General features: G+C 42.0%; 1 protein-coding gene across 6 annotated transcripts in view; it reads right to left on the bottom strand.

Annotated features, from left to right (window-relative positions):
* The window catches only part of cep78 (centrosomal protein 78), a 133,217-nt gene that overhangs the window by 21,286 nt on the left and 88,237 nt on the right, over positions 1 to 23,694 (bottom strand). For 4 of the 6 annotated variants that reach the window (XM_033017588.1, XM_033017592.1, XM_033017593.1 and 1 more), the window contains exons 10-12: positions 15,493 to 15,510; positions 8,368 to 8,497; positions 5,876 to 5,918 (exon numbers count right to left, since the gene is read on the bottom strand). In XM_033017588.1, coding sequence (XP_032873479.1) covers positions 5,876 to 5,918; positions 8,368 to 8,497; positions 15,493 to 15,510 — 191 coding nt within the window. The remainder of the gene's footprint in view (positions 1 to 5,875; positions 5,919 to 8,367; positions 8,498 to 15,492; positions 15,511 to 23,694) is intronic. The other 2 variants (XM_033017590.1, XM_033017591.1) reach the window with 1 other exon arrangement.

The following is a 23,694-nucleotide window of genomic DNA, read 5'->3' as shown; positions in this document are numbered from 1 at the left end:
ACAAGCTAGACCGTGGCAATTATAGGGGAATCAGCCTGCTTAGTCATTCATGCAAAAGTCGCAGACCGAAAAGGGCAGAAGAGATTCTATCAGAAGCCCAAGCGGGATATAGACCTGGTCGGTCAACCATTGATCAACTGTTCGCTCTATGACTTTGAAAAGGCCTTCGATTCTGTGAGGCAGGAGGGAGTGTGGAAGGCACTTGGTTTCTTTGGTTTTTCCAACAAAATTATAAGGCTATTAAAAGCACTTTACCAGAAATCTACAAGTTCTGTAAGAATGAATGGGGAACTAACAGATTGGTTTACCACTGCAGTTGGAGTGCGACAAGGGAGTGTGATCTCACCACAGCTATTTAACATCCTGCTCGAACTGGTCATGTTTTATGCATTGCACGACGTAAATATCCAAGGTCAGCTCCTAAATAACCTGCACTTTGCAGATGACATCGCACTCATTGCTGCGAGTGAAACCAGACTCTGGTAAACCTCTTACATGAAAGCAGTAAAGCGCTGGGACTGAAAATCAACTTAGGAAAACACAAGTGCGGGCAATCTCCAAAGAGAATATAAAAATAAATATCAAAATCAATGGTACGTCATTAGCCCAGGTTGAGGAGTTCACATATCTAGGAGGAAAGATATGTCAAACTGGATCCTGCTCCGAAGACGTAAAATTACGCATTGGGAAAGCTGTTGGGACTGTTCAAAACCTCCAAAAGATATGGAGCCAAAGACATCCGAAGCAGCACTAAAATCGAGCTCTATAAAGTAGACAACAACCTGGCCCTTAACTCCAAGAAGACCAAGGAGCTCATTGTAGACTTCAGGAAGTCCAGGGGCGGCACGCACACCCCCATCCACATTAACGGGACGGAGGTGGAACTTGTTTCTAGCTTCAGGTTCCTGGGTGTTAACATCTCCGATGACCTCTCTTGAACCCACAATACCTCAACTCTGATCAAGAAGGCTTACCAGCGTCTCTTCTTCCTGAGGAGACTGAAGCAGGTCCATTGTCTCCTCAGATCCTGGTGAACTTCTACCGCTGCACCATCGAGAGCATCCTTACCAACTGTATCACAGTATGGTATGGCAACTGCTCTGTCTCCGACCGGAAGGCATTGCAGAGGGTGGTGAAAATTGCCCAACGCATCACCGGTTCCTCGCTCCCCTCCATTGAGTCTGTCCAAAGCAAGCGTTGTCTGCGGAGGGCGCTCAGCATCGCCAAGGACTGCTCTCACCCCAACCATGGACTGTTTACCCTCCTACCATCCGGGAGGCGCTACAGGTCTCTCCGTTGCCGGACCAGCAGGTCCAGGAACAGCTTCTTCCCTGCGGCTGTCACTCTACTCAACAACGTACTTCGGTGACTGCCAAACACCCCCCCCCCCCCCCGGACACTCCTCCCACAGGAAAAACACTATGTCTGTATATATGCTAATGTAAATATTTATTCAAATCATATGCTATGTCGCTCTTCCAGGGAGATACTAAATGCATTTCGTTGTCTCTGTACTGTACACGGACAATGACAATTAAAGTTGAATCTGAATCTGAATCTGAATCTGACTTGTGCTCTCAATACAGCTGTATGGAGCGGAAATATGGACACTAAAGAAGGAAGATGAAAACAGACTTTCAACATTTGAAATGATGTGCCTTTGCAAAATAATGGTAGTTTCATGTCTCGACAGGATCCGGAACACCACCATACGTGCAACCCTTGGTATGGAATTAGCCATTCTGGACAGAATTACAACAAAAAGACTACGTTACTTCGGCCATATCCAGCGAATGCCACCATCATGCTTTCCTAAACTAGCATTTGAGGCACGTGTCCATGGAAACCGCCCAAGAGGAAAACCACCAAAAAGATGGGAGTGACTGCCTGAAAGCAGACTGCAGCAAAAAGAACATCAACTCTCTGGTCAGAGCTAGCAGGCTAGCTAAGGACAGAAGAGAGTGGCAGGACATCATGAAGCTGATGGCACCACTCAACCCCAAGTTGGAGTGAACGCCATAGATAGATAGATACAGTGGCTTGCAAAAGTATTCATATCCCTTGAACTTTTCCACATTTTATCACGTTACAACCACAAACGTAAATGTATTTTATTGGGATTTTATGTGATAGACCAACACAAAGTGGCGCATAATTGTGAAGTGGAAGGAAAATGATACATGGTTTTCAAATTTTTTTACAAATAAAAAACTGAAAAGTGTGGCGTGCAAAAGTATTCAGCCCCCTTTACTTTGATACCCCTAAATAAAATCCAGTGCAACCAATTGCCTTCAGAAGTCACCTAATTAGTAAATAGAGTCCACTTGTGTGTAATCTAATCTCAGTATAAATACAGCTGTTCTGTGAATGCCTCAGAGGTTTGTTAGAGAACATTAGTGAACAAACAGTATCATGAAGCCCAAGGAACACACCAGACAGGTCAGGGATAAAGTTGTGGAGAAGTTTAAAGCAGGGTTAGGTTATAAAAAAATATCCCAAGCTTTGAACATCTCACGGAGCACTGTTCAATCCATCATCCGAAAATGGAAAGTGTATGGCACAACTACAAACCTACCAAGACATGGCCGTCCACCTAAACTGACAGGCCGGGCAAGGAGAGCATTGATCAGAGAAGCAGCCAAGAGGCCCATGGTAACTCTGGAGGAGCTGCAGAGATCCACAGCTCAGGTGTGAGAATCTGTCCACAGGCCAACTATTAGTCGTGCACTCCACAAATCGGGCCTTTATGGAAGAGTGGCAAGAAGAAAGCCATTGTTGAAAAAAAGCCATAAGAAGTCCCATTTGAAGTTTGCCACAAGCCATGTGGGGGACACAGCAAACATGTGGAGGAAGGTGCTCTGGTCAGATGAGACCAAAATTGAAGTTTTTGGCCTAAATGCAAAACGCTATGTGTGGCGGAAAACTAACACTGCACATCACCCTGAACACACCATCCCCACTGTGAAACATGGTGGTGGCAGCATCATGCTGTGGGGATGCTTTTCTTCAGCAGGGACAGGGAAGCTGGTCAGAGTTGATGGGAAGATGGATGGAGCCAAATACAGGGCAATCTTGGAAGAAAACCTGTTAGAGTCTGCAAAAGACTTGAGACTAGGGCGGAGGTTCACCTTCCAGCAGGACAACGACCCTAAACATACAGCTAGAGCTACAATGGAATGGTTTAGATCAAAGCATATTCATGTGTTAGAATGGCCCAGTCAAAGTCCAGACCAAAATCCAATTGAGAATCTCTGGCAAGACTTGAAAATTGCTGTTCACAGACGCTCTCCATCCAATCTGACTGAGCTTGAGCTATTTTGCAAAGAAGAATGTGCAAAAATTTCAGTCTCTAGATGTGCAAAGTTGGTAGAGACATACCCCAAAAGACTTGCAGCTGTAATTGCAGCGAAAGGTGGTTCTACAAAGTATTGACTCAGGGGGGCTGAATACTTTTGCACGCCACACTTTTCAGATTTTTATTTGTAAAAAAATTTGAAAACCATGTATCATTTTCCTTCCACTTCACAATTATGCACCACTTTGTATTGGTCTATCACATAAAATCCCAATAAAATACATTTACGTTTGTGGTTGTAACGTGACAAAAAGTGGAAAAGTTCAAGGGGTATGAAAACTTTTGCAAGCCACTGTAGATAGGTAGATAAATTCAATCTAAACTGATGAAAATTCTGTGCTGCCAACTGCAAGTAAGAAAGATCTTGCTTTGGCAAAATAATAGATGTTTTGCTCGATCTTATTAACTGTACCAATTCAAATTACTTTGTGCTAGTCAAATATTTATTGGCTATAAGCTTAGAGTAAGCCAGTAGCTTCAGAAAAGTAGGAATTTATGTTTATCCACAAATTCAAACACATGATTAAGATAAAGGCTTAACATGTGAAAATAATCTGAAGAACAGAAAAATAAAAATAAAAATTAAGGACAATTAGCACAAAATAAAATCAAACCGATAAAACGCAATGTTAGGATTTTATCACAATATTATCCGACATCCAGTCATGGATGAACTACAATTTTGCTCTACCTTAACATGGGAAAGATTGACACTTTCATTAATCCTCATCAACAGCCACCATTCCTCAATTCCATTCCTCTCCTTGACCAGTCAAGAAAATATTATTTTGTCTTCTTCAATCCCAAACTGAATTTCTGAATGCATTTCATTTTGGTTATGATTACCACTTACTTCTAGTATAACAAAATCATTTTAGAACTGCTGCCGCAAAGATTGCAATTCATGCCACCATAATCCCCAGAATGAGCTATTCATCTATTGGTTTGGGCTCTTTCCTATTCATTGCACTCAGGATTATTTTATGTTGTACACAAATGCTCGATTAATGTAAGACATACCTTAATTCAATTTAAAATTTTACATAGACTATATTACTCGAAAACTAAACTGAATAAAATGTTTCCAAATGTATCTCCCATCTGTGATAAATGCTTATCTCAAGACGCAACTATAGCACACTCCTTTGTATCCTGCATAAAACTCCATAAATTTTTGAAATAAATTTTTGAAATCTTCACAAAATTATTTAAAATAAAATTGGATCCCAACACAGAATTGATTATTTTTGGAACAATGGAAGCCGGCTCTGTGCTGACTTCATTCCAAAATTGGCTCCTTAACTATGGCTTGATAACTGCAAAAAAACATACTCAAATTCTGGAAAAATGCACCCACCCCAACGCTTAAAATGTGGATTTCAAGCATGTCTGAAATGTTACATCTCGAAGATATGAGATTCGTCCTAGCAGGTAAAGCAGACCAATTCTTAAAGATTCGGTCTCCTTTTATTGACTTATTACAAGTACATGGTGCAACATAACCCTGGAAATTAACTGTTTCAGAACTGGGTCAGGGGTGTAGAAAGATATGAAGCAGGTATATCCCTTTTCCCTTTTATTTTTTTCCTGTTTTGTATTCTTCTTTGTTTTTTTTCCCTGTTTTTTCTCGCTTTTTTTTTCTCTTTCTTTATATCTTTACGGGTTCTTTCTATCTATTCTTTCACGAACTATCAATATCACTACTTTACTTAACTTTCTCTTTCCTTCTCTTTTTTGCTTCTGTAACTTGTCTATTATTAAATTTAAAACAAGAAGTTGTACACGAAATGTATTATGTTATACACGGTTTATACTACTGTACATTGCTTCTAATAAAAATATTTATTAAAATTTTTTAAAAAAGGATTATTTTATGTTGTCATAAAATATCACAAATCAGGAGTCATTCCCTCCTCATCCCAATAATCAGTGATACATTCATTCACATACCCCCATTCATCTTATTCTTCTTCATTCTGCCTATATCCCTTCATGGGCTTATCCCTCTATACTTCTGTAATTTTCTGGAGCTATACAATTTAAATTCATCTCCAAACATCCAATTATCAGATGTGAATCTCTTTTGTATTAACTCTTTTCCATACCCCAACACTTCATTACCTTCATATGTGTAGGCACCACATTCATTTTGTGTCCCTCAGTACTTAAAAGCACAATAATTCAAGAGGTTGTCAAAATGAGCACTAAATTGGAGTATGCTGATTTTCTAATAATAGCTGAAGAAGGGTCTCGACCCGAAACGTCGCCTAATTCCTTCGCTCCATAGATGGTGCCTCACCCGCTGAGTTTCTCCAGCATTTTTGTCTATCTTCTAATAATAACTTGTACAGTGATAGCAGCATTAACAATGAGAATGGACATCTCTCAGAGGCATGGCATATGAAAGTTGGAACATTTCTTTGTAGTAATTAATAGTCAATTTTGATTACTGTAATTTAAAATAATTTTGTGGCACAATAGGCTGTCAAGAACCGCTATGATTTACCGCTATATCATTACCTGAATCACTTTATTTTGGTGAGGCGAGCCCTGATGAATACCCCTGTGAACAACAAGGAGAGCAATTACAAAATCATGTAAACTGATTGAGAAACAAACCACCCACCAGGTTTTATCATCAGCAAAACCCATCTCTCCAGAGTACACAAATGATTTTAGTTCTTCAAATATAAAAGACAGCAACATTTCATCCATGCAGCAATCCTTTGTACATAAACCAAAACAAGAAACTTGAGCATCGAGTTCAATTGCAAGTAACATCCTGATCGGCCTGATACAATCCCCTTGTAGACAATTGTAGGAGCAACACATCATCCCTTCCACATTCACAAGGGTGCTGTGACTAATAAATACTTAAGTAGTGCATCAGATGAGATCAGTTGAGAATGGCACAGGAACAGAATTTCTAAGCTTTCATTTGCAGTAACATAATACAAAATTAGGCAATAGGACCCCGTTCATATTCAATATAATCATGATTGCTTCTATATTAACACTCACCCTCGACCTGCAAATAACTATGTCTAAAAATCTAATGCAAAACGTCTTACAGTGTGGAAACAGGCCCTTTGGCCCAACTTGCCCATGTCAACCAACATGCCCAATCTACACTAGTATCATCAGCCAGCGTTTAGCCCATATCCTTTTAAACCTATCCTATCCATGTACCTGTACAAATGTTTCTTAAATGTTGCGATAGTACCTGCCTCAACCACCTGCTCCAGCAGCGCATTCCATATACCCATCACCCTTTGTGTAAAAAAGTTACCCCCCCCCCCCCCGGGTTCCTATTAACATTTTCCCCCTTCAACTTGAACCTATGTCCCCTGGTTCTCGATTCCCTTGCTACTTCTGGGCAAAAGACTGTGTATTTAGGCAATCTATTCCTCCCTGATTTTGTACACCTCTATATAATCACCCTTCATCCTCCTGCGTTGCAAGAAATAAATCCCCAGCCTGCTCATCCTCTCCCTACCACTCAGGCACTCTCATAAATCTTCTCTGCCCTCTTTCTAGCTTGACAACATCATTCTTATAACATAGTGCCCAAAACGGAACAAATACTCTAAATGTGGCTTCACCAACATCTTATATAATTGTAACTCGACCTCCCAACATCTATACGCAAATCTGACTGATGAAGGAATATATGTGAAAAGCCTTTTTGACCACCCTATCCACTTGATGCTACTTAAGGAACTATGTACCTGCACCCCAGATCCCTCGGCTCAACAACACTCCCCAGAGCCCTACTGTGTTGGTACTGCCCATGTTAGACTTCCCAAAATGCAACACCTCACATTTTTCTGCATTAAATTCCATCAACCATCCCTCAGCCCACCAGATCCTAAAAGTATCCCTAAAATAATTTTCAACAATTTGGCCTCCAATGCATTCTACAGGTTCCCACATAATTTCACTTACAATGAAAGCCAAAGTACAATTTATCTTCAAATCAGCTTTTTGTTCCACGTTTGCTTTCAGTGACTTGTGTGCAAGGCTTCTTTGACCCTTTTGCATATTAACATTTCCCAATTGATTGATTGAAATTTGTCCTGATCCAACCATGCTGATGCCACGGCCACGAAAGTACACCAATGCCTCCCCTTCCTCCGAAGACTAAGAAAATTCTGCATGTCTCCAACAATATTACCAATTTCTACAAATGAACTCATCTGCGAATCCGTCCTACCGATGTTTCTAGGACGATACTTCGGAGGGGTACATAGAAAATAGATACAACAGTGCAGCACAGGAACAGGCCTTTCGGCCCACCACATATGTGTTGACCATGATGTCAAACTAATCCCATCTACCTGCGCATGAACCCTATTACTTCATTCAATTCATGTCTCTTAAATACCTCTTAAATGTTGCTATCAACCATGATAAATGTTGCTTCCACCACTTTCTTTGGCAGTGCATTCCAGGCATCTACTACTCTATGTAAAAAGATGCCTTGCAGAACTCTTAAAAATTTCTCCCCTCATCTTAAACCTGTGCCTCTGATATTTGACATTTCCACAAAAAGACTCTGATTATCTACCGTATCTATGCCACCCATAATTTTATATACTTCTATCAAGTTGCCCACAACTTGCGATGCACCACAGAAAATATTCCATGCTTATCCAAACTCTCCGCATAGCTAATCTATTTTAATACAGATAACACACTGGTGAACCTTTTCTGCACTTTTCATATCCTTCCCATTGTGTGGTATCCAGAGTTGCATACAATACTCCAAATGTGGCCCAACCAAGGTTTTATACAGCCGTAACATGACACCACAGAATAGTGCCAGGATATAGTGCTGTGACAGCAGAAAATCTTAGCATAGCAGAGGTTTTGAACCTTCAGAATAGGAATGAATCTGAAAAGTTACCGTAGGAAAATAACTTTCTAATTTGATGAATTCTAAGGAATAAACAGGTGAAAAAAGAGGAAAAATAGGTCACAAAAATATACAATCATTCTGAAAAATATGCTACCTGAATCGATTTGCACGTGCAGCAGTACGCCAAGGCACATACCCCTCTGCACCTGGTCGCATTGGTTCTGGGATAAAATCTGAAGAAACAGCAGCACTCTTTTTAACATTCTCTGCAAACTTCCTTGTACCTAGAACAGAGAAATTAGTTTTACTTTGAAACCAACTACTGGATTATATTCACCAACAGTACGTAAATAATTAAATCATTAATAACCCTATAATCAAAACAAGGAAAAAGGTTGCAGAGATAAGCCAAGGGTATGCCCAGATGCAGAGTTATGAATTTGGTGGATTCATTCTAACCTTAATCCCAAAGTCAAATTAACTTTGTTCATCAATTTACACTGGAATCTATTGGATGTAATGAAATCTTAGAGCCATTCCTTGTAACACATTTTTCTTTTTGTATTTTCCCCTTTTAGCCTCAGTACTCGTAAAACAAAGGTTTCCAACCTGGGGTGAATTTACCTACAGGGAGTAAATTTTGCCTACCCAGAGGGTAAATTTGTTGATTCTGGATTTGTACATATTTTTTCTCATTGACTGACTGTGTTTGGTTCTGGTATACCGGTATCTGTTCAATATGATCATGGCTGAGGCTGCAAGGTGACTTAGATAGGTTGGGTGAGTGGGCAAATGCATGGCAGATGCAGTATAATGTGGATGAATGTGAGGTTATCCACTTTGGTGGCAAGAACAGGAAAGTAGACTATTATCTGAATGGTGGCCGATTAGGAAAACGGGAGATACAACGAGACCTGGGTGTCATGGTACACCAGTCATTGAAAGTAGGCATGCAGGTGCAGCAGGCAGTGAAGAAAGCGAATGGTATGTTAGCATTCATAGCGAAAGGATTTGAGTATAGGAACACGGAGGTTCTGCTGCAGTTGTACAGGGCCTTGGTGAGACCACACCTGGAGTATTGTGTACAGTTTTGGTCTCCTAATCTGAGGAACAACATTCTTGCCATAGAGGGAATACAGAGAAGGTTCACCAGACTGATTCCTGGGATGTCAGGACTTTCATATGAAGAAAGACTGGATAGACTCGGCTTGTACTCACTAGAATTTAGAAGATTGAGGGGGGATCTTATAGAAACGTACAAAATTCTTAAGGGGTTGGACAGGCTAGATGCAGGAAGATTGTTCCCAATGTTGGGGAAGTCCAGAACACGGGGTCACAGTTTAAGGATAAGGGGGAAGTCTTTTAGGACCGAGATGAGAAAAACATTTTTCACACAGTGGTGAATCTGTGGAATTCTCTGCCACAGAAGGTAGTTGAGGCCAGTTCATTGGCTATATTTAAGAGGTAGTTAGATATGGACCTTGTGGCTAAAGGGATCAGGGGGTATGGAGAGAAGGCAGGTACAGGATACTGAGTTGGATGATCAGCCATGATCATATTGAATGGCGGTGCAGGCTCGAAGGGCCGAATGGCTTACTCCTGCACCTATTTTCTATGTTTCTATTAGTTGTTCATAAATAAGTGAAATAACATTGTTATGTGCTATTAAAGTTGCCAGGTAAACGGGACGAAAAAGATTGGGAATCCGTCGTAAAAGATATAACCACCATCTAAAGCAGATATTTTTAAATACAACAGGCCAGAGCCCACTAATTGTGGTCTTGCGAGTTCCATTATCCTGAAGAGCTGGATACTCCAAATGTCCTGCGAGGTGCACTGACTACAATGGATTCAGAGACCTTACATCAGACTATTGAAATGCCGTTCTCAATAACTGAATCATTAATTTAGTACGCATGATACTCTATATAACATAATCAATGAATTGGAAGCCACAACGAACAATTCTATCTGAAATCCTGTGTATGTGTCAACCAATGAAGAGCTCTCCATCTTTAGCACTTGTCCAGCAGGTCCGAAGTTTATAGCTTTTCAAGTATACACCCAGGCATTGTTTACAAGTGATGAAAATGTATTTCAGGCACTGGGCTTGGGACAACTATCAACATTTCCTCATCTCCCCAGGAGAGAGAGGGGGAGAGGGGGAGAGGGAGGACATAATGTCTGCAGTTCATAGACTTTTGAATTTATCATATGGGAGCTCATTCCTATGCTCATAAACCAGGGACAGCCTGTAAATGGAAGCACTAATTAGGGAACACACTATTTTTAACCTAACATTGTGTACTCCATTCCTTTGGAAGGAGTAGGAGGGGGACCCACAGCCCCATTTATATCAACGGGTCGATGGTTGAAAGGGTCAAGAGCTTCAAATTCCTGGGTGTGCACATCTCTGAAGATCTTTCCTGGTCCGAGAACACTAATGCAATCATCAAAAAAGCACATCAGCGCCTCTACTTCCTGAGAAGATTACGGAGAGTCGGATTGTCAAGGAAGACTCTCTCTAACTTCTACAGGTGCACAGTCGAGAACATGCTGACCGGTTGCATCGTGGCTTGGTTCGGCAATTTGAGCGCCCTGGAAAGGAAAAGACTACAAAAAGTAGTAAACACTGCCCAGTCCAACATCGACTCTGACCTTCCTTCCATCGAGGGGATTTATCGCAGTCGCTGCCTCAAAAAGGCTGGCAGTATCATCAAAGACCCACACCATCCTGGCCACACACTCATCTCCCTGCTACCTTCAGGTAGAAGGTACAGGAGCCTGAAGACTGCAACAACCAGGTTCAGGAATAGTTACTTCCCCTCAGCCATCAGGCTATTAAACCTGGCTCGGACAAAACTCTGATTATTACCAACCACTTTCTGTTATTTGCACTATCAGTTTATTTATTCATGTTTGTATATATTTATATCATGGTATGTGGACACATTTATCTGTTTTGTAGTAAATGCCTACTATTTTCTGTGTGCTTAAGCAAAGCAAGAATTTCATTGTCCTATACAGGGACACATGACAATAAACTAACTTGAACTTGAACTTGAACTTGAACTAATATAAGCTAATTGATGATCTGTTAGCTAAGGGCCCTTCATAAAAAATGTGATCATGACATGATAACATTTTGTATGAAAAGTGAAAGTAATTCAGTTCCATCTGAAAACTGGATCTTCAGTCTAAATAATGCAAACTGCAAAGACATGTGGCATGAGTTCGGTATACTAACTTTGGAAACAATATTATACAGGGTGACAGAAAACAAAGAATTGCTGTTTAAAAAAAATACAACACAGCTCAGGGCATAAAAAATTCAGTAAGAAAATCTGTGACTACCAAGAAAAATGAAAGGCAGTATTACATAAAAGGAAACAAAAACGCAAGAAAAAACGAGCAGGAATAAGACATCTAGTCCCTCGTCTCATCCTTCATTGAACATGATCATGGCTGACCTACTCCAGATCTCAACTCCCCTTCTGTGCCAGTTCTATATAGTCCACAACTCCCAAATTGAAAAAAAAAATCTACTTTCTCTTGAAATACCACGTGACCTAATCTCCACAGATCTAATCTCTACAACACAGCAGATATTCACCACCCTATGTAAGAAATCTGTTTTAAATGAGCATTTCCTTATCTTGAAACTGTGCCCACACTGTGGCAAGTTGGGCCAAAGGGTTTGTATCCACGCTGCATGACTCTATATCAGGGGTGGAGAACCTGTGGCCTTAAGGCCACATGCGGCCTTCTAGGTCATTAAATGCGACCTTTTGAATGAATTCAAATTTTGTATAACAAATCCTTTTATTTTTATGAATATGTTTTTGTTCATCTTTTATTATTTGTATTTTAATCTTAAAATGAACATATTTAAAATACCAAAGAGTAAAAAAAGATTCAACGAAATTAGCATTATTTAGCATTCAAATTAGCATTTCAACCTCACCTAGTTGATGTCTCCAAGGCTCCTAAAGAACTACAGATGGAATTGATTGAGCTCTCAGAAGCTGACATTTTAAAGTCCTTATTTGATGCTAAGAAAGATCCGATTGAAAAATGCAATGGAATACCCACGTCTTCAGCCACAGGCACGAAAAATGCTTTCTTGCTTTTCAACCACTTATTGCTGCAAATCTACGTACTCCTACCTAACCCAAATCAAGACGCCCTTAAGGTCACAAATGATGGATACCCATCTAGAAGATCAGCTGAAACTGCGTACCTCCATGTTGCAACCAAATATTCAAATTCTTTCCCACAAAAAACATTCACAACAAAGTCATAAAAAGGTTAGTTAACTTTAGAATTAACAATTCTTTTTCATTTTCTTGAAGTTGGTACATATTAGTCAGATTTTTACAAAATAATGCACATTTTGAAGTATATCCAATTGAAGTTTCTTGGATGCGGCCTTATTATATTACAACTAACTTAATGCAGCATTCCAACATGAAAAGGTTCCCCACTCCTGCTCTATCTGGTTAAGGTAGATAATTACATTCACTTGCCAAGGCATCCTTGGTATAAAACTGAAAAGCATTACACCAAAGGCCTCTGACCCCTCAGGTCAGTTTGTTAATGAGTCCAATGGTGAGGCAAAAGGTCAAATACACCAGTATCTGTCCTCCAGTTTAGTACAAGTTGAGAACAAGTATTATGGCGTGCCGAGCATTATCCAAGCAACTCTGGTTTCCAGCCCAACGATTTCAGATTTTATTTTTCTGTCTTCAACTGACAACTAATTAAAACTAATAGTTAAATTCATATAATGACATGTGATGTTGTTTAAGGATTAATGCAAGGTGAAACATTCATGTTATTCATGAAAATATGTGTAATAGAAAAATCATAAATATATTTGCGTAATCACTCTGCAAGATAGCAAGAAAATAAACAAAATCCTTTTTGAGTTGTATTTGCATTATCATGTTGGTGCAAATCATTTTCCATTTCAAACAAAGGATAAATTGGTGATAAATCTGAATTTTGAAAATATGTAAAATTAGATTCCTTGTACTACTTCAGCCTGGTTCCACATCACATGAGAATGCAAATCCAGAATAGTGAAAAAAAATACACAAAATGTACTGTGCTCAAGAGTCTAGTTATAGATTAAATATTTCATAATCTATGTGTTAAACTTTCCAAAGACTCCAATGCTTACGCACCTAAGTGAGATATTATACATTTCATTTGGCTCTCCAAAATAGCTATTGGCCAAACAATTAAATTCATCAGAACAACAATTGACCTAGATACTGTAAATTATGGTTGGCCATTGGAACCACATTATTTTGGAATGAAGCCACAGTGGATCTACTTAACTGCATTGCATTGCCGATGACGAAGATAAATCCAAACTTTAATAAAAATAATATTATATTCAACAAAACAGTAATATTTTGAACATTAATTTTTGCTTCAGATGAATCAGTCTCTGAACCTTTTCCGTTTTGAAGAAAAATCATCAAGCTAAAAGACGATGATGGCTATCTGGACTACATTTCCATGGTTATCTGGACTACACTTCTTCCCACCCTGCTTCCTGTAAGGACTCCAACCCTACTCCCAATTCCTACGTCTACGCTATGTTTCTATCTGCACCCAGGATGAGGTGTTCCACACCAGGGCATCGGAGATGTCCTCATTCTTCAGGGAACGGGGGTTCCCCTCTTCACTATAGATGAGGCTCTCACCAGGGTCTCTTCTATACCCCGTAACTCTGCTCTCACTCCCCATCCCCCCACCCGTAACAAGGGTAGAGTCCCCCTTGTCCTCACCTTCCACCCTACCAGCCATCACATACAACAAATAATTCTCCAACATTTTCACCACCTCCAACGGGATCCCACCACTGGCCACATCTTCCCATCTCCTCCCCTGTCTGCTCTCCACAGAGACCACTACCTCCGTAACTCCCTGGTCAATTCATCCCTTCCCACCCAAACCACCCCTTCTCCTGGCACTTTCCCTTGCAACTGCAGGAAATGCTACACTTGTGGCTTTACCTCCTCCCTTGACTCCATTCAAGGAACCAAGCAGTCTTTCCAGGTGCAGCAGAGGTTCACCTGCACCTCCTCCAACCTCATCTATTGCATCCGCTGCTCTAGGTGTCAGCTGCTCTACATCAGTGAGACCAAGCGTAGACTTGGCGATCGCTTCGCCCAACAACTCCGCTCGGTTCGCAATAAGTAAGTAAGTAAGTAAGCAAGTATGTAAGTAAGTAAGTAAGTATGTAAGTAAGTAAGTAAGTATGTAAGTAAGTAAGTAAGTAAGTTTATTGGCCAAGTATTCACGTACAAGGAATTTGCCTTGGTGCTCCGCCCACAAGTAACAACATGACATACAGTGACAGTTACGAATGACTCCGAAAACACTAAACGTTAATAATAATAAAACATTAATGATAAAACACCATTGATCAAGCATGTGAACTAACAAAATACCAGATCAAAGGGAGGCCCAGATTTTTGGCTGTTAAGTAGAGCAACTACTCGTGGATAAATACTGTTTTTATGTCTGGCTGTGGCAGCTTTGACAGTCGCCTTCCAGAGGGGAGTGATTCAAAGAGTTTGTGGCCAGGGTGAGAGGGGTCAGAGATGATCTTGCCCGCTCGCTTCCTGGCCCTTGCAGTTCATCAATGGAGGGAAGGTTGCAGTCAATAACCTTCTCTGCTGATCGGACGATTCGCTGCAGCCTCCAGGTGTCGTGCTTGGTGGCTGAGCCAAACCAACCTGATCTCCCGGTGGCTCAGCACTTCAACCCCCTCTAATTCCGAATCCGACCTTTCTGTCCTGGGCCTCTTCCATGGCCAGAGTGAGGCCCACCGTAAATTGGAGGAGCAGCACCACATATTTCGCTTGGGCAGTTTACAGCCCAGCGGTATGAACATTGACTTCTCTAATTTCAGGTAGTCCCTGCTTTCGCCTCCCCTTCTCAGCTCCCCCCTCAGCCCACTGTCTCCGCCTCTTGCTTTCTTCTTCCCGCCCTCACATCAGTCTAAAGAAGGGTCTCGAACTGAAACGTTGCCTATTTCCTTCGCTCCATACATGCTGCCTCACCCGCTGACTTTCTCCAGCATTTTTGTCTACCTTAAGCTAAAAGACTAACTTTGTTTCTCTCTCCTCAGATACTCGATAACTTAACCATTTTTGTTTTTATTTCAGATTTCCAGCATCTGAAGCATCTTCCTTTTTCATCATGGGTTTTTTTAAAGGAGAATGCTGCCAAACAGAAATTATACCAAGAACAATTTTCTTACCACCACGCTTCCAAATAACTGCAGCAATAAAAGAACAAAAGAATTTCAATAATATTAGGCCTTGAAAAGACAATTTAAATTGTGCAAATCAAAAACAGTAGAAATACGAAACAGTCCTTATGTCTCAATAACTGAATCATTAATTTAGTAAGCGTGATACTCTATATAACATAATTAATGAGTTGGAAGCCACAATGAACAATTCTATCTGAAATCCTCAAACATCTTGTGGCTATTGACAATTAAACAGATAAGGGGTAGAGGAGGCTCCAAGAACTCAAAAGGGCAAGCCCTTGGATGTGAATGCAAAAGACAAGGTTGAAGCATTTGCATCCATCTTCAGCCAAAAATACTAAGTGAACGGTCCATTTCATTTCACTACTGAGATCTCCACAAAGTTAGTCTTTAATGATTGTGATGTTGTAAATCAAATTTTCCCGACTCCAGTGGACTGTAGCAAAATCTCCCCAGAGCCTTGTCTCAGGCCTAACCATCTTCAGCTGCTTCATTAATGAGCTTCCTTCTATCAACTCTGAAGTTGGGACATGTACTGGTAGCACAATGGGCAATTCTACCTGCAATTCCTTTGAAAATGAATCAGTTCAACAACAGTTGCAGCATTACACAGAAAACATTCAAGCATAGGTTAATAAATGTTAAGTAAAATTTCCGCCACACAAGTGTCAAGCACTGATCGTCTCTAAAAGTCTGAGACTTAAAATGTAATTTGTCCATTCCCTCCACAGATGACCCTTTGAGTTCTTTCAGCACTTGTTTTTTTGTTCAAAATTCCAGTATCTGCATTTTTACTCCTTCATTTTACTGCCCCACTGAGAAATAGCCTCAAAATGAGTTTAAAAAAAAGTTTCCAACCCAAATGGTTTTCTGTCCATCACTTCCACAGATGCCACATGCTCTGCTGAGTTCCATCCAGCACTTTGCTTATTGCTCAAGATTCCTGCATCTGCGGTCTCTTGTCTCTCTTTCCTCCATCGTCTCAACACAATTCAGGTATTCATTCCATTAAATTTATTCCATTAAATTTACCTTATTTTATTAAATGGTATTCATGCCATTAAATTGAATCAATTTGGAAAGGTTGTTCCAAAACTCACACAGCTTACCATCCAACAGAAAGAACTCTCAATCTGTATCCCATCCACCATTCTAAACGCTCACATCATTCACCATGTACAATGTGGCTGCACTTTATATCATCCACAGAATGCATGATGGTGCTTCCCTTGGTTGCGCAAAATGTATTCTCACAACCTCCTAGTCCAAGAAGGCTGAAAGAAGCAAATTCTTCTCAATGATGCACATGACTTGAGTTGGAAATCATTGTTCCTATACTGCCATTGAGGTTAATTCCAGTAAGTTCCCACTCAGCAACACAGTGGGTGTATTATCCCGAGAAGGATTATAGCTATTCTTGAAGGTGGTTCACCATCACCCTCAATACAGTAAGAGTTGTTTTTTCCTCACAAATCAAAGATTTCAGTTCTAAGAAGTTTGTTTTATAGATTTGTAGATACAGAATTTCAGAAATTGCAGTGCATCATTCAAGACACATAAAAAGATAACCATAACATTAAACTTTTTATTATCCTAAAGTAATTCTTAAACTGATAATTGTGAAAATATTAATTTATTCATGATAAAATAATACTTTTGGTTCCCCATGTTATCTGAGAATCAAATGCTTTTACAACTATTACACCTCTTATAGTTGCAGAGGATATTGACAGGGATTAGGGAAAGATGGGTGGTGAGGGATGAGCAGACCAGAGATTCAAGGAGAGTGGTCTCTGCAGAAGTCATAAAGGGGCAGGAGCAGAGGATGTTGTTAGTGGTGGGATCCCAGTATGCTGACCAAAAGAATGAAGGATAATGTGCTGGATGTGGAGGCTACTTAGGAGAGTTTATACTAAATTAGTAGAGGGAAGGGATTCAACGCAATAGTGAGGCTGGAAGTCAATACAGATGTCAATGACAGCAAGTTTAGAAGAAAGGATATGCAGAGCAAAGGGCTAGACAAGTAGGAATAATGAACCCTGAATGATAAAAGAAATTGAAGGTCTGATCAGGAAAAAGGAGGCATGGGTCAGCTTTAGGCAGTTGGGGTCAAAGTATTCTTGGAGGATTATTTGGGATTGAGGAGCATACTTAAGAAAAAAATCAGAAAGGCAAAAAGTGGGCTTGAAAGAAGATTAAGGAGAATACAAGGAGAATTTGGGTATATTAGGAAATAAAGTCTAATCAGAGAGAATAGGACCCCTCAGAAACTAGTGATAATGTGTGGAGCCTCAGGAGATAGGCAAGGTCCTCAATGAGTATTTCTCTTCTGTTTCTACAGCACAGAAAGACATGACGATGAAGGAACTTGGGAGAGTTAATGGGTATGTCTTGCGGTCAGTTCATGTCAAGGACATGCTGTGGGTCCTGAGACATATGAATGCAGGTATATCTCTGTGGATCTGATGAGATATATCCAAGGACACTGTGAGGCACTTTCAATTTGTAGGCTGTGGAGGGAAGACAATGAGCTATAAATTCTATCCAGCTGTGAATCATGTAAACGTATTGCACATTCACAGTTTTAATCAGGTAACAATTATGAACTTTGGAGATGAGCTAATTGCATTCAGGTCCTCAGCACAGCGCATTTAAAGAAAGGATTTTTGCTAAATTAAGCCGCAAATGCCTAATACCAAATTGGCTACTAAAGACACAGTGAATGTGAAACCTGTTACCCTAAGACTTAATGGAGACCTACCTATCCAGACCCAAGTTGTAGACTGTCCTCTACAGATAGATCCTATTATGGGTTTTTTTCCTTAGCATATCTCCGCTGGACTATACCACCATTGTTTTCTTGCCCAATCATAACATTGACCCTCTCCCCATTGACTCTGGGCCAATTGACCCACTCCCCCATAACCAAGATCTCAACCTTGAATGCACCACATCACCCAAAGGCTGCATCTGACCCTAATTTCATATCAGACCTAAAGGTTCTATTGGTTTCTCCCCTCCCGCTCAACAGATGCACTGACTACCCTAACATCCTAAACCTCTCCCTACTTCAAATAACAGAGTTTAGGCCTCTAATATCTTGGGCCTCAGGTTCAATAGAGTTGTGCGGTGGTAGGCTAAGCACAAAATGTCTGACCTTACCTGCACTGTCAATTTCCTGTATTTTTCCCAGCAGTGAGAACCAAGGGCTGGGGCTTGTGGTAATAATTGCACAAAGTTAAGCCGATTTGACGATGCTTTATCACTTAAAAATGATGAGTGATCGGAAGAAGTGAAAGAAAATAGTTACGGATGGTATTTTTAAGGTGGGGATTTTACTTTCAGGAATTAAGTTTGGCAGACAATCATCCTGCTGAAAACCAGAGATGTATCAGGAGTACGAATATTTTGCATACTTACCTTACATCAATCCATGGATAAGGCATTTCCTTTAACAAAGAGGCCAACTTGCAGACAACCTCAAGTTTCTGGCCTTTAATATTTTGTTCAAGCACGAGATAATTCTTTTTAAGGAAAGGCATACTGACATTGGGAGCAAGTACAGTGTCCTATATTTGAGTGGCTGTATACATTAGACCCCTCTTAAAAGTAATTGTGAACTGATAGTTAGGTAAAATTAACAATATCAATGCTGAATATTGTTACATTTCTTAATTTTACTTTTAATTTTAAACTGCTTAAATTTCAATTACCAAATTCACCTTGTTCTGACCCAAAGCTGACCAATACTTCTTTTTAAAATAATCTTTAAAATAATATCATTTTTTGTTCTGGCTCTATTTCAAACTGCTTTGTGGCTTGCTATTTTCTTCTTCATAACTACTGAACAAAATATTTTTTTTAAAGATTATTGGAACACTAGACAAAATGTAGGTATGTTGCAAAGCCTACCTGAAGCGTCGTTGAAAATCTGTCGCTGAGGGTGTGCGCGATTTTGGCGCCGTTTAGAGGGGGCGGGTTTAAAACGCGATTTTCTCTAAGCTGTTCCAATCGAAAATGTTCAGCCTAGTTAATTATTAACGAAAAATCGCTGGAAGACCCCGTCGCAAAAGCTATTATTAGGTTTAAAGGCCTTGAATAATAGTTATAGTAGTTTAAAAATCAATCTCTAAACCCGCGACCGCCAGCAACTGCAGGGTCTCATAAAGCAAACCACAGAAGGTATGCTGTATATTTTTACATTAAAAAGGGCTTCTAAAGATCCCTTTATACTAAGTTTAATATTGCGAGCAGCTCAATTTGGGCCCATTATATCCCGCAGTATTTTTCTCGGCATTTGGGGGCACAAATCTACCGCCATGTGAACGTTCTAAACCAGCGCGTTCCACAGGGACCCACTGGAAAGCTGATTTAAATGGGCATTTATTTACAGCAATTAAACACTAAATTCCTTCCATTTGGCCTATAAATTAATGTAAATGAGATTTAAAAATCATGTTTTATTGTGAATTATTTGTGAATATTATTTGGACATTTAGGCTATTTAAAAATGTTAATCATTTATTAAGAAATGGATAGATGTTTAGATCTAGTAATTGAAGTCTGAAATTAGCTACAATTAGGTAACTAACTAATTATATGCTTTAATTTCAGGTCATCCAAGTAAGATTATTTTATATTTGTTTCAGAATGCTTCAATCTATGATAACTGAAAATTTCATTCAGTTCTCTTAATTTTTAAGAAAGTTATGGGTTTTTGACTGTTCACGATCACAGCTTTTTTGTTATGTCCATAGAAAATCAATAGGGAACAAGATGCTCATTTCCCAGTATGAAAATGGCCATAACTTTTTAAATACTTGAGATATGAAAGTGAATTAGGTGTCAAATTAAACTTATTTTTATGCTTTATCTGATGGGATAAATTACAGACTTGATTTTTAAAATCTCAAAATTTTGTAACATTGCTACAAAATGGGACCCATTGGGTCCCAGTCACCACAGGGTGTGCGTGGTGGGGTGGGAGGGGAGGTGTGTATGTGGGCAGGAGAGGTTTGCGAGGGGGGGAGGAGAAGGGATGTCGGGGGGGGGGGGTGGGGGGGGGGGTAGGAGGGGTGTGGGGGTAGGGTTTGGGGGGAGGGGTGTGGGGGCAGGGGGGTTGTGGGGGCGGGGGGGTTGTCGGGGGGTTGTGGGGGAGAGGGGGGGGGAAGGGGGGCATGGCATTGTGGGGGCATTGTGGGGAGAGGGGGTGTGGGGGGCATGGGTGTGTGTGGGCAGGGAGGGGTTGTGGGGGAGGGGTTGTGGGGAGGAAGGGTTGTGAGGGGAGGGATGTGTGGGAGGGAGTGGTGTGTGGGCAGAAGGGTTGTGGGGGGAGGGGTGTGGGAGGGAGGGGTGTGTGGGGGAGGTTGTGGGGGGAGGGGAGGTTGTTGGGGGAGGGGGGGTTGTGGGGGAGAGGGGGGGGAGGGGGGCTTGGCATTGTGGGGGTAGGGGGTGTGGGGGTTGTGGGGGGCATGGGTGTGTGTGGGCAGGGAGGGGTTGTGGGGGAGGGGTTGTGGGGAGGAAGGGTTGTGGGGGGGAGGGATGTGTGAGAGGGAGTGGTGTGTGGGCAGAAGGGTTGTGGGGGGAGGGGTGTGGGAGGGAGGGGTGTGTGGGGGAGGTTGTGGGGGGGAGGGGAGGTTGTTGGGGGAGGGGGGGTTGTGGGGGAGAGGGGGGGTGTGGGAGAGGGGTATGTGTGGGCAGGGAGGTATTTTGGGGGGGAGGGGTTGTGGGGGTGAGGGGTGTGTGGGAGGGGGGTATATGTGGGAAGAGGGGTTGTGGGGGGAGGGGTGTGTGGGGTGGGTTGTGCAGGCGGGGGGGTTGTGGGGGAGAGGGGTGTGTGGGCGGGGTGTGTGGGAGAGGGGTGTGTGTGGGCAGGGGAAGGGTTGTGAGGGGTGTGTGGAAGGGAGCGGTTTGTGAGAGGGAAGGGTGTGTGGGGGGTGTTGTGGGGGTGAGGGGTGTGGGGGGGAGGGGTGTGGGAGGGGGAGGAGTGTGGTAGGGAGGTGGGGTGGGGTGTGGGTGCAGGGGGGGAGAGAGCTCGGAGAAAAGATGGGGGAAGAGCCATGGCGGAGAGTCCGGTATCACAGGCAGGTAGGCAGAAGGCAGCGAGGGGGACCAGAGGGGAAGGGGTTGGCGGTGCGATGGGGACTCACAGCGGATGCTGGGCGCTGGCCGCTTCGCTGGTCGCTGTTCTCCTCCGCCAGGATCAGAATCTCCGCTTTACGTTTGGCAACATCAGCGCCATATCCGACTCCACGCCAGGTCGGGCTGGGCTGGGCGAGCCGGGCCGGGCTGGGCCGGGCCAGGCCATTTCCAGTCCCTCCCTCCGAAAATTGTGTCCGGTTGGAGACCTCCGCAGGCCATCCAGAGCCTCCCGCTGCTGCAGTAAAGACGCGATGGCGCAGGAAGGGGCGGACCGTCCTGCGGAGTGACAGTGGAGGGGACCAATCCGCACGGCGGTGAATGGCAGGAGAAGCAATAAATCTGCGCACTCGCAGTTTTTAAGATTTTTAAACCTCGATAACTCTTACCAGCTTCCACCGATCGGAACAGAACTAGGTGCCATCGCAGCGCAGGAGAATGGTGAGTAAGCTAGCGACAAATTGTAGTGCTATCGCGTACTGCTTTTGCGTAAATAGAATGACCGCCAAACCAGAAGATAACAAGATCAGAGTTTTAGTTATGTATATATGTTATTTAGAGGAGGGCAATAGTAATTGGGGACTCTATAGTTAGGGGGTCGGATAGGCGATTCTGTGGACGCAGTCGGGAGACCCGGATGGTAATCTGCCTCCCTGGTGCCAGGGTCTCGGATGTGTCTCAACGCGTCCAAGATATCCTGAAATCAGAGGGAGAGGAGCCTGAGGTCGTGGTACATATAGGTACCAATGACAGGTAAAAAAAGAGAAGAGGTCCTGAAGGGAGAATTTAGGGAGTTGGGAGGAGAGTTAAGGAAAAGGACCAAAAAAGTAACAATCTCAGGATTATTGCCTGTGCCACGCGACAGTGAGAGTAGGAATGGAGCGAGGTGGAGGATAAATGCGTGGCTGAAGGACTGGTGTAGTGGGCAGGGATTCAAGTTTCTGGATCATTGGGACTTCTTTTGGGGAAGGTGTGACCTGTACAGAAAGGACGGGTTGCACTTGAACCCGAGGGGGACCAATATCCTGGCGGGGAGATTTGCAAAGGCTACTGGGGAGACTTTAAACTAGAATGGTTGGGGGGAGGGACTCAAATAGAGAAAGCTAGTAGACAGAGTGTGAGGCAGGAGGCAGTGAAGGGAAGCACTCGGACCCAAAATCTAGGGGAGAAAGAAAATAAACAGAGAATAAGAGGCGGTGGGTTTCTTAAATGTGCATATTTTAATGCTAGGAGCATTGTAAGAAAGGTGGATGAGTTTAGAGCCTGGATTGACACATGGAAGTATGATGTTGTGGCGATCAGTGAAACATGGTTGCAGGAGGGCTGTGATTGGAAACTAAATATTCCAGGATTTCGTTGCTTCAGGTGTGATAGAATTGGAGGGGCAAGAGGCGGAGGTGTTGCATTGCTTGTCAGGGAAGATATTACAGCAGTGCTTTGGCAGGATAGATTGGACGGCTCGTCTAGGTAGGCTATTTGGGTGGAACTGAGAAGTGGGAAAGGTGTAGAAACACTTATAGGGATGTATTATAGACCGCCAAATGGGGAGCGAGAATTGGAAGAGCAAATATGTAAGGAGATAGCAGATATTAGTAGTAAGCGCAAAGTAGTGATTGTGGGAGATTTCAATTTTCCACACATAGACTGGGAAACACATTCTGTAAATGGGCTGGATGGTTTGGAGTTTGTAAAATGTGTGCAGGATAGGTTTTTGCAGTAATACATAGAGGTACCTACTAGAGAAGGGGCAGTGCTGGACCTCCTGTTCGGAAATGAGACAGGTAAGGTGACGGAGGTATGCGTTGGGCAGCACTTCGGGTCCAGTGATCACAATACCATTAGTTTCAATATAATTATGGAGAGGGTCAGAACTGGACCTAGGGTTGAGATTTTTGATTGGAGAAAGGCTGACTTTGATGAATGCGAAATGATTTAAAAGGAGTAAATTGGGACATTTTGTTTTATGGGAAAGATGTGGAAGAGAAATAGAGGACATTTAAAGGTGAAATTTTAGGAGTACAGAATCTTTATGTCCCTGTTCGGTTGAAA

This window comes from Amblyraja radiata, chromosome 3 (genome assembly GCF_010909765.2).
Source record: "Amblyraja radiata isolate CabotCenter1 chromosome 3, sAmbRad1.1.pri, whole genome shotgun sequence".
Lineage (NCBI taxonomy): Eukaryota > Metazoa > Chordata > Chondrichthyes > Rajiformes > Rajidae > Amblyraja > Amblyraja radiata.
Note: the sequence above shows the minus strand (reverse complement) of the source record. Positions and strands in the feature narration are given on the sequence as shown.